We start from the raw sequence: 11,526 nt of genomic DNA, 5'->3' as shown, positions 1-11,526 counted from the left end.
TGCAAATGTTCATAAACTGTATCCATAAACTATCTGCACAAAAAAACAGATAATGTGCACTGCACAATTCTATACTCTTAGAGGGCTTCTCGCTTTGTACATCAATGAACTCAGAGAAATGTACTATGTTATGGTTTTGTCTTTACAATTTAAGCATATCAGTTTAAGCCACATTACAAGCCTAAGAACAGAATCTTTAAAAAGCTTTATAAATTATTCTGGGATTCTGAGGAAACAAGCCTTCATTTGCTGTCGATACGAAATGTGCTGAAAAGAAAACAGTAAGGGGGCAATGTGGGCGGGGGCAGATGTTGACTTGAGAAGATAGCAAAGTGTGTGTGGTGTGCGTGCTTGAGTTGGTGCATATCTGTATGAAATAGTGTGTGTACAGTATGTTTGTTGTGTGTGTGTGTAAGAATAGGTGTGGGTATAAGCTGTGTGATACATGCGTATCGGTATGTGTTTATGACAGTGTGCATGCATCAGAATGTAGGTGTGTGTTGTAGTCCTGTGTTGAGTCTGTGTGACATGTTCGCGGTGTGTACAGCAGAATGCGTGTGTTTATTTGTCCAGATTGAGCAGAAGACGTGGCAGGCCTCTGTAGTCGATCTGTGGTAGCACCAACAGGCAGTACAGGAGTAGCCACAGCAACAGGAGAATGTAGTACTCAGTCAGCGTTGTCCCTGTCCTCACTTCCCGCCAGCTAAACACACACACACACACACAGAGAGAGAGAGAGAGAGGGAAAGAGTGTGTGGTTTAGACCACCAAAACCAAACAAATGAACAGAACGTCAACATAAACAGCAAGTATTTTGACATCTTTTTTTGATGTCTTTAATGACTTAAAATACACATATCATTCATTGTGTCTGTCAAACAGCTGTTAGTAACACTTGACTTGAACTATTGCACATACTCTATTACCCAGCTGTCTGATACAACCACTGTTGGACTTGGTTCCCGAATGTTTCAAATTGACCGGAGCAGGAACACCTATGGGCTCCTAGTTACTGAATATCCCATCCACACACCCGTGTGTCTAAATCCCAAATGGCATCCTATTCCCTGCAGGGTGATGTGTCATGCACGTCCCCCTAGATGACGCAACCATGTAAACAATTCACACAGTCCCTCCAGTGCCAGCTGAGTCGAGCCCCATCCAGGGTGACATCTGTTGAATATCAGACTCCCGCGGTGACTCACCTGAGCGCTCAAACAGAAGGGTTGTCATGGCAACGACAAGGATAGTCCGACCCGGAGACGATGCGCTCAGACAAGGGAAGGCAACAACCATCTGTTCTGACCAGAAGAGCCTGTAACTGTGTGAACAGTCATGGTACAGCAAGCCCTTCGGGGCCTACTGACTCATACTCTTACCTGGCGTCAGATTTGGTGCGTTCGGATCGGCTGAATGCCGTGCCCTTCTGGTTTTCCTTCTATGGAAGAGAGGGTTGTGTGTTATAATATAAAATAATTATGAATAAATGAGGTATATAGCGAGTAGTTATGTTTTCTTACAAGATATCTGAAATATTTTACAACTAACCTCATGAGATTCAGACCTCATCTTCAGGTTTAGTGGTGTAGAACACGGATGAAGTCCATCAATGGCTTCATCAGTGTCCGCATTACTCCTGCACAGAGAGAGTAAGAGAGAAAAGGAGAGATAGTTTGAGAGAGAGAGAGTGAGACAGCAAGATGTAGAAAGAGGACAGTTAAAAAATAGTTAATGCTATGTTAGATAAAAAAATTATGAACATCAATTTAGAGCAAAGGCCCAATTTTTTTTTTTTTACAGATATTGTAGAAAGGACGATAGAGTAACGTACATTTTCCTGCATTTAAGTCGATAGCAAAAAGCAACATAATTTCGAGCCGGAGTAGTTTAAACCATTCAGGTACATTTAAGGCAATTTGCTCTGTCAAACAGGGAGGGACGAGCGCTATGTTTCCCAGGCCGTGTCCGAGTCATACCCTAATTCATATAGTGCACTACTTCTGACCATACCTCATATTTGTTCACTATAAAGGGAAGAGGGTGCCATTTGGGAATCAGACCAGTTGTACCAGAAGCCTAAGAATAGACTCCTACCTCACAGTCTCATTGTTTTCCCTGGCAGCAGAAGTCGGCCTCTCTTCGTTGGTTCTGCTGAGCTCGCCGGGCTCAGCTTCCATCTCCTCCTCCTCCACCACACCCCAATCTCCCGCTGTCTGATCCCCCATCATGGAGTACATTTCTTGGGCGTCTGAAGGTCCCATGTCTTCCCTCACATCAACTTCCTGGGTGCACACAATATGTTGGGAACAGAGTACTTCAGAGAGGGACTTTCTGGGTAGCATTGTGGTATAGATGGAATGACAGAGTGTGTAAACAGGTAGTGGGAAATCACAGACAAGCGTTGGGCACTTGATTCGAAAATATCTCAAATTATGTGGGTTGAACTTTATAACCTTGATAATGTTCTGAAATGATTTCCAGTTTGTGGTGAGTACATTCGGTTTATGAACTCACTGCTCAATGTGAGTCAGTATGCTATAGTTTTAGAACAGTTGATATCACAGCTCACTCACTTAAATCACTATCGTCACCTGCTTCTCAATCACTCATAGAGGTTCAGATTTGGGTCAGAACACAGGGCACCAAAACACTACTTAATTTATTAGATAGGCCCATCCAATCACCTCAAATATGAGCCAGGAAGCAGGGTGACAAACACAATCAGACAGATTGCTGCCTTTAATGAGATGGTGGCAGTGACCTAGCGCTGCTTGGGTCTGTGTGAAATATTGCGTCACTGTTGTTGTCTGCCGTTGTCTGGATCACACTGTACACGAACGTGCGCAGGACGGACACGCGCGACACACAAACATGTCGATTCAGATCTGTCGTTGCTTTCTATAAACACTGGCTTACCTGCAAGGTCGACACCTCTCCCAGTTGCTCCTGTTCCAGCTGGCTTTCAGTGTGTGAATCTGTTTGACTGTCTGTCTCTGTGTGTGTCTCAGTCTGGGTACGTGTGTGTGAATCGGCATGCCTCTCGGCATGTTTCTGCGTGTCGGAGGACGGGGCTGGTTGCAGAGCTGCAACGCTGAAGGTGGACGGCCAGGTTTCCACTGACTTGCTGAAGGAGGACCACGCCGATGTCTCCGCCTCCTCCTCTGGCTCCTCTGTGGTCCCACAGTCTTCTGTATCTGGGTAGAATAGGTCCATTGGGTCAAGTGTCTCACCCAGAGCCGTTGGCTCCTCAGGATCCCCAGTCCTGTCAACAGCACTGTCGACATTCGATAAGTGCATTGGTTCAACGTCAGGCTTTTCCAAAGAACTGTTCCTCACAAAGACAGTCTTAGCTTCAGTCTTTTCCACCCCGGCCTCTTGAGCAGTAGAAGCCTCTGTCTGACTACACCCGCCATCAGCCTGATCCCCAGTGTCCTGTTCTGGATCTCTCTCCTCCAGACTAGGCGGTTGTGATGTACACTGGTTCTGGTTGGGCATGTCAGGGAGAGGAGTGTGAGGAACTGCCCCAGAAAGGACCAGCCCAGGGTTAATTAAGGTAATGGACACAGACTTGCCCTGATGGGAGACCTTCACTTCTGTCTCTGTGTTGGGTGTGGCCCCAGAACCAGTAGCACCCACCCTGTCATGGCTGTTTTCTGCACCTCTCCCCTCCTGCGAAGCTTTCACATTCACTGTAGCCTCCTCAACACAAGGGGCGCTCTCATGCTTTTCAGTCCTCTCAACTAAGCCGCCTACGGGGTCCTCATGCATGTCTGGGTCTTCAACCCCCGCTCCTACATCTCTCCCCGGGCTCTGGGCCTCTGTAGATCTTTTCCAAACATCAGTGCAGGCACCAGTAGGCCCGGTTTGGCTCTCCGTGTCAAGGTCCGGACCTGGGTCTGAGGGACCCACCTGGATGGTCCGGCACTGGTCCATCTCCATGTAGGGTTGTGATTGCATCGGCTCAGTGACCTCAGCCTGTGCCGTGGTGTTTTTCTGTGACTCTATGTGGCCGTTGGGAACATCCGTTCTCCTCTCTTGTGTTTTTGAGTCTTCTGTGACCGGCTTGTGCCTTTCCTCCGACAACACCAGGGCCCGTTCCCCATCTCTGTGCCGCCCCGAGTGTCTGTTTTCTGTCTCAACTCTGTCAGTCGCATCAAAGTGACCCTCTGTTTTATCAGAACGTTCCGGAGCAAACTCATCCACAGGGTTTACAGCCTTGCTGGAACCTCTAGATGGTTCCACCGTTTCCTTCTTGGCGCATTCTGATCTGACCGTTCTTTCCGAGACACCACCCTGCTCACTGGGCACCTTATGATGGACATTTTCAACTGCACATACACTTTCCTTCATCTGCTCAGAGTCATCCAGCTGTGGCTGGTCAGAGAACTCTAAAGATGGCAGCACCTGCTTCTTGTTTGCTTCATTACACTGACCCATGCTGGTGTCCATTAGTTCTGAGTCACTTTCGGTTAGTTTCTTCCCTTCACTTTGATTAGGCTTGGCTGCTTTGTCCTCACTCAGGTCCAGTATGTAGCTATAAGCCTCCTCTTCCTCTCTCTTGGCCCTTTCCTCGTCCTCATCGTATTTGGTCTCTTTCTTCCTCTCTTCTTGACCTGCGGTGGTTTTGACCCTGTCCTGTGTGCTTTCCACTGACCGGAGCGAGTAGTTCCCCTCGTCGATAAACAGCTCCTCATCCCGCGCTTTCTCCGTTCTCACCGGCCAGGGATCCTCCAGATCGGGTGTGGTATCATGTGGCGTGGAGGCAGGGACGTTCATTTCCCAGGATACCCCGCTGTCGGATAGCGACCCGTCGCTACGGCTCTCCACAAACCGATCCGGCGTCGCCGACTCGCTCGGCAGGCCCTCCCAACAGGAGTCCGGCGAACCCATCACCGAGTCGCTGACCATTGAGTCTGAGGACACAGAGCTGATGACAGAATCGACAAAGGACGGCCGCAGAGGGCTGGGTTTGGACCCAACCAACGAGCCTTCAGTGACCCAGGAGCGTTCCACCGCCAGTGGGGATGTGGGGGACTTGAGCTCCTCGGAAACGGATGAGATGAGGATTTTGGGCGGGGGCTGGACCCAGTCCCTCCGGACCACACAGGGCCTCTCTCGGCCCCGGCTCCGGTGGATGCCATTCCGCAGGTCATGGGAGGAATCGTTGACACGACAGCTGAGTCTGCCTGACGACACACTCCTCTGTATGACATCAGATACATTCTCCAGCGGCTAAGAGAGGGAGCGAGTGGGAAAGATGGTGATAATGTTATCTGTGGTTTCTGAATCTAGTGTGGGACCGTCAAATGGTGTAGAAATGAAAATGGACGGATTATCTTTTTACTCGTTCCAGCTCGCTTGTGCTCACTGAAACCAAAACTAGATAGTCTGTGATCATCGGATACTCCAAAAGCAGTGGATTGAGGAAAATAAAATTCCGAATTGGAAATGCAAGAAAATATAATCCATATGAAATGTCTCCCCAAAACCTGAGTGAAGACTGAATGTAGCCTGCAGGCCAACGTGACTTCAACACCCGATCTATTGGTTTGTTCGAACTGTGCAGCAGATAAATCACGAGTTAGTCAGTCACTCTGACTAACTCTGACACTGATAGTGTTCCAAATAGCACCACATTCCCTATATAGTGCACTACTTTTGTCTAGTCCTATGTACACTATGTATAGACAGATGCGACATTTGGGACGCAGAATCTCTTACCTCTTCCATCCCGGGGAAGTGCTCAAGGAACTGGGACACGTAGGTCATGATGGATTGCTCGTCTGGTGGGTTGATGGTGACGTCTGTAGTAGTGGAAGGTGTGGGAATAATAGAATAAGAACTTGAGTGGTTCATCTTCTAATGCGCTCTGCTTGCGCTGTATAACTGTAGCATGGTGACAGATCTGTTCATGTCATCTTGTTTAACAGTTGAGGCAACTGCTGTATCAGACATATGACGCTGTGCAGCGTTAACATAAATGCCCCTTGTCGGAAGTCTGACTGAATGTGGATGGAGGGAACTGAACTGGGGTGAGTAGTTTACCCTCTGGTTCCAACAGTCTAGGTATGCCTAGGCTGTAGTGGGCAGTCCTGAAGGCCTCCTCTAGGTTCTCCTTGGCTGTCCTCAGCAGAGCTCTCCTCATGTCCACCAGGCTGGAGTCAACGGACTTAATGACGGCCAGGAAAGCCAGACCACTGGTCCAGCTCTTCCCAAAGTCTTGCACCGCCACACCGTACCTGACACACACAGACCAGTCTCTTACTAACCCTTGAATTAATTTGCAGTAAAACATTTTAAACACTACAGTACTGTGTTTGCCTTTGACTGTACTGTTTTTAAAAAGGTTAACCAAATACTGAATTATATTTCTGAGTTAATCTCTTTTGAATTTGACATACGCCATCATCACTCACTTCCTGGTACGTCTCTGGACCCACTGCAGGAGCGTCTTGATGGCCTTCCCATGATCCCGCATGGCACTTGAGCGTGGCCTTTCATCAGAGGGCGTGCTAGAGAGGGAGGTGTCAGAGTCGGAGCTGGTGGGGAGCGAGGACAGACTTGAGGATGAGGGAAACTGGCTCCTAATGTTCCCGGTCAGCTCCTTAATCTGGGATAGGAGAGGAGAGGAGGCCCTTATTACATGATTTTAATTTCTCCCGGAGAATAGGTTGGGAGAGACAGAAATACAGAGAGAAAACATTTTTACCTGGAAAAACAGGATGATATTCCAGATGAGTCCGAGAACAATGGAAGAGTTGCCATCGGCGACATCTGCAGCGTCAATACTGACCAGCTTCACCTGAGCAGGTAAAGATTTTAAGGATGTTTATTAGAAATGTTCATTCATACGTGATTGGTCATTTGTGATCGTCTGTGTTAGCCATACAGTAGGTGTCTGTCTGTGATTGACTCACATTTCTCTCCTCTAGGAAGGTGAGGACCTTTGCGATGTTGTTCAGTCTGAAGATGCGATGTGATGACTGTTTCCATCCATGAAGCTGTAGGACAACAGCCATACAAGTATCAACGGGTGTGTTATTTTGTTGTTTATCAGCATGATCTTACACACAAATATTTATTTTAATGTAGCCTATAACTGATGGATATCTAAAAACAAGGTCTAGTAAAACAATGTGATATGTAATTTTGCCCCCAATTTTAGTCACAATAATTATATATTATTACTGATACATCTAAAATCCTGAAAGTGTATGCAATGTTTGCAGAGCCATTGTATTTAGCATCATGGAACATCTTTTAGAATTTCAGGAAATTACCTTTAAAATAACAAACATATCCTTGGAGAATTTGTAGAATTTCAAGAAATGCATTTAAAATATTATTAAGATAGGGAGGTGCCGAATCACATACAGTCCACTTAAAATTAATTTTATACACCGGACACACGTCATAGAGCACACATTTCATTTTTAGGCTACCTGCCTAAAATAACCATTTCCACTGGAGTTTGCTAAATGTCATTGGAACTTTGTTTGGAACCACATGGTCTGATGAGAACAAAATTTAGCTTTCTGGCATCCCCAGAGGTGAGTTTGATGGGAAAAGAGCCATGGTCAAGCAGAAAATAACCTCATACCAACTGTGAAGTATGGTGGTGGATATGTGATGTTGAGGGTGTGTTTTACTTCCAAATCTCCTGGGAACCTTGTTTGGATACATGACCACATGGCCTACATCATGTATGAAGACATTTTGGGCCACAACCTATCTGGATCAAACTTTTGTAATGGCAGTCAGAGCCCCCTGACCTAAATACCATTGAAAACGTGGGGTGAGCAGATGAGGACAGTCCACAAGTGAGGAGAAAGGACTCTGAAAGATCTGGAGAGATTCTGTATGGAGGAATGGTCTCAAATCTCTTACTATGGGTTCTCCCACATCATCAAACATTATAGGAGGACACTCAGAGCTGTTATCTTAGCAAAGGGAAGGAGCACAAAGTACTAAATGCAGAGGACCAATGATTGTGAGGATGACAACCCTTTGACTCAATTAAAGGTTAAATACATCCAATTTTTTGAGTGTAAGATCAAGCTGAAAACAATGCCATTTTTCTCACAGCATATCCTTATTCATATTTACCTTGAGTGCCAATAATTGTGGAGGGCACTGTACCTAGTGCAATACTTTGGACCAGGGCCCATACTCTACATCACAGGTGTCAAACCGGTTCCACAAAGGGCCGAGTGTCTGCAGGTCTTTGGTTTTTCCTATAAATTGGTTCCTAGTTCATACCTACACAACCAGGTGAGGGTAGAAACTAACCAATCAGTGACCTAATTAACCAATCAAGTACAAGGAGAGAGCAAAAACCTGCAGACACTCGGCCCTCCGTGGAACCGGTTTGACACCTCTGCTCTACATGGTGTAATTTGTGAATCAACAAACGAATAAACATCACTAGCATCTGAATAGTGTGTGTAGAGGTTGTTATATCGTTTGAAAGAAAAATCTCACCAACTTGCACCCGGAAAGTTCCTCAAGCAGAGCCATGAGAATACGTCCATCTTGGATATCTCTGAACAGGTCGTTCACCTCCAATGGAGGAGTACACTGAAAACCAGAGGGGAGAAGAGAGTTCATATTTCAACAGCCCTGATGAAAAGTAAATAAATGTTGGTCTCCCTGAATAGACAGTTATGCTCCAAAAGTAGGAACGTCTGATGTCGGACCAATAATTCATGTTGAATAATGACCACTATGGCATTTCCCTGGTGTTGATTTAATGCTGGAAGGACACTAATTGTTAAATATGGATGTTCTCAGTATAATGAGAAGCCTGTCAAAACAGTTCTTAAGTAATAAATATTACATTCAACCAAACCATGCATAAACCAATCTCCAGAACATCTGAACGCATACTCGAGAACAGTAACTGAGTGAGAAATACTTTCCCTTGAAACTCAGGGGACAAACATATGATTGTTAAATAATGGGTCAGAGATTGGATGCAACGCCAGACTGAGTGCCAGAGAAAAGAGGCCCATTGTGTAAGAGAAACAAAGGCTTCATCACTGTTTGGACTCTCAGTCACACCAAGTCCCAGCCTGAATCCCCCTGACCTATGGCTTTGCTCTGTTAACATCTCAGTCCTCTGCTCTCTGAAACCTTAGAAGCATAACAAGACCATGCAAATGCAAACTAGGTATAAAGATAATGGAACTCACTGTGCGGTATGTTGTGTCAGATTGACTATGTCAGTCTGTCTGGCTGTACGTGTATTTACAGAAGTTTCCACAACCCATGGGAAATCAGCTGAAGAACATTTTGTCTGGCCTCAATAGTAAAAAGGGCTATTTTAGGCTTGGGTTTAAGGTTACGATTATAATTATGTGTATATAAGAATTAAGCTTAGTGATTATGTTCAAGTTTTGGGGTAAGGATTAAAGATAGGATTAGTTTTAGGGTTAGGTGTTATGGAAAATATGATTTTTAATCTGAGTCCATTTTGGTCCCCAAAAAGACCCCACATAGTATAGCAAAACAAGTGTTTGTGCATGTGTGTTTGTGCGTGTGTGAGAGGGAGAGAGACAGAGACGGTTAAAGAGAGGGAAGATAAAAAAGATTCGGAAAAAGAGCGTGCACGAGTGTGTGTGCTTGAGAGAGTGGGCAATACGAAACCACTGAGGGTACGTGTACAGTAGGTGAACAGACAGATGTCAAGTATGTATGGGCCTGCTGGCCATGGTTCCTTGGAAATGTGTTCAGGAATTCTATTCAGTCAGAGAAAAAAAACCTTCTCTCAAATTATACAATACACCCTGAGATGAAATGAGGACCTTACAAGAGTGACCGATTCCTTCTAGTCTAGCAAGTTCTGCCAACACAGTAAAATGGCAAATTTAGTTTAGCATATGCTAGTATACATGGAAGCTACAGCTGATAATGGCGCCGTGTGCCCTATATAGTGCACTACTTTTGACAAAGCCTTATTAGGAAAGGCACCCTATAAAGAAAAGGGTTCTATTTGGAAAGTGTACAACATTAAAGGGAAGGGGAGGTGAAACCCTCCAGGGCAGGCAGCTAGCATCAACACATTCTATCAGATAAGCATTTACAGGCTAGTGCATTTTTACTGCTGTCGCTCTCTGCATTAGCAGGTCCTCTACATCCATTTATAATAAATAGGGCAGAAGGGGAGGCTACAACTCTTTGTTTGTGTGAGGTATGGTCTTCATTGTTGTAAGAGAGAGCAGTAAAATAGAAATGAGAAGCACTAAAAATGTTTTTAAAAAAGTAACCCAAGTTTAGGAATTCATTCTTATAGTCAAGTTTGTGATGCTAGGCCAGTTAAGATTTGTTTTAAGAATGGCTTGAAAAAAGAACTGAGGTCAATTCCATTTTAATTAAGAAAATTAACAGGAAGTAAACAGAAATTCCAAAGTAAAGAATGTTCTCCTAGAAAATAACTATTGGAATTTCAATTAAATGGACCCAGAATGGATCTACAGATTAATTTACCTTCTCCAAATGTAGATTCATCCATCTTGTAAATGTCCTCTTCTGAACGACTTCTCTTTCAACTGCAAGAGAAAAGCAACAAAAACAAAAAGGAGAATGTGAATAAGGAGGCTCTGAATAAAAGATGTGAATCCAGAGAAATACAAGCCATGCAACAGCATCCTCTAATTCCAGCTTACGTCCCAAGTAGCCCTCAGGTCCCTATGCAGTGATCTACTCTTAACCAGGGCCAATAGGGATTTGTTCAAAAGTAGTGTACTACATAGGGTTTTGAGATAGAGTTCCATTTGTCACACAAAGCTAATCATTAATCAGAACTGCATCAACCCTGCAGCCATGACTTGTCAACACTCCATACAAAGGGTGAACATAGCATGCAAAAGCACACACATGAACACACACATAAACACACATAAACCATGACTCTTGGGTGTTCTTGCTCTCTTTTATAATGTGTTTGTTGGTGCATATTCTAATGACTCACAGGGGTAACATTAAACCAAACACATGAATATAGTCATCTAGCCGCCAATGATAAAGTACCTTCACTCCATAACTTATCTGCCCCCCTTTCCGATGCAGGGAGTAGTATAATCATGGATATCTATGAGTGTAATTCTACGGTTCTTACAGGACGGAAGCTTTGGATGTAAATAATGGACGTTGCCATGGTAGCAACAAGACTACAGGAAGTAGGTGATGGATGATGAATGGCAGGAGGAAGAGTGGGAGGGACCCTGTAGTAGTAACCATGGATACAACTACTGTTACCACTGCAATTCCCCTGATGGTAAGTTCAACTGACAGCCATGCTGGAGTGTGAAGAAATATTTATGACAGCGAGCAACTGTGGGTAGTAGTAACTAATCACGTAGTAAAGAGAAGATGTCGAATACCCCTAGCCTGGTCCCAGATCTGTCTAGATCTTATATTCTCCATTTATATTGTCAAGTCAAACATGATCATTCCATAAGCAGTTGGCAAGAGGGCACAAACAGATTGGAGACCAGGCTAATAATGTGCTGCATGAACAAAACGTAA

The 11,526-nt window shown here is 44.8% G+C and overlaps 1 protein-coding gene across 1 annotated transcript in view; it reads right to left on the bottom strand.

Annotated features, from left to right (window-relative positions):
* Positions 1-11,526, bottom strand: part of clmn (calmin) — a 28,003-nt gene continuing 16,477 nt past the window's right edge. Inside the window, exons 2-13 of the mRNA XM_010878752.4 lie at positions 10,486-10,547; positions 8,482-8,577; positions 6,918-7,001; positions 6,710-6,802; positions 6,417-6,610; positions 6,046-6,239; positions 5,722-5,804; positions 2,917-5,232; positions 2,095-2,282; positions 1,549-1,636; positions 1,380-1,438; positions 1-703 (exon numbers count right to left, since the gene is read on the bottom strand). Coding sequence (XP_010877054.2) covers positions 562-703; positions 1,380-1,438; positions 1,549-1,636; positions 2,095-2,282; positions 2,917-5,232; positions 5,722-5,804; positions 6,046-6,239; positions 6,417-6,610; positions 6,710-6,802; positions 6,918-7,001; positions 8,482-8,577; positions 10,486-10,547 — 3,599 coding nt within the window. The 3' untranslated portion in view covers positions 1-561. The remainder of the gene's footprint in view (positions 704-1,379; positions 1,439-1,548; positions 1,637-2,094; positions 2,283-2,916; positions 5,233-5,721; positions 5,805-6,045; positions 6,240-6,416; positions 6,611-6,709; positions 6,803-6,917; positions 7,002-8,481; positions 8,578-10,485; positions 10,548-11,526) is intronic.

Source organism: Esox lucius, chromosome 15, assembly GCF_011004845.1.
Source record: "Esox lucius isolate fEsoLuc1 chromosome 15, fEsoLuc1.pri, whole genome shotgun sequence".
Taxonomy (NCBI): Eukaryota; Metazoa; Chordata; class Actinopteri; order Esociformes; family Esocidae; genus Esox; species Esox lucius.
Note: the sequence above shows the minus strand (reverse complement) of the source record. Positions and strands in the feature narration are given on the sequence as shown.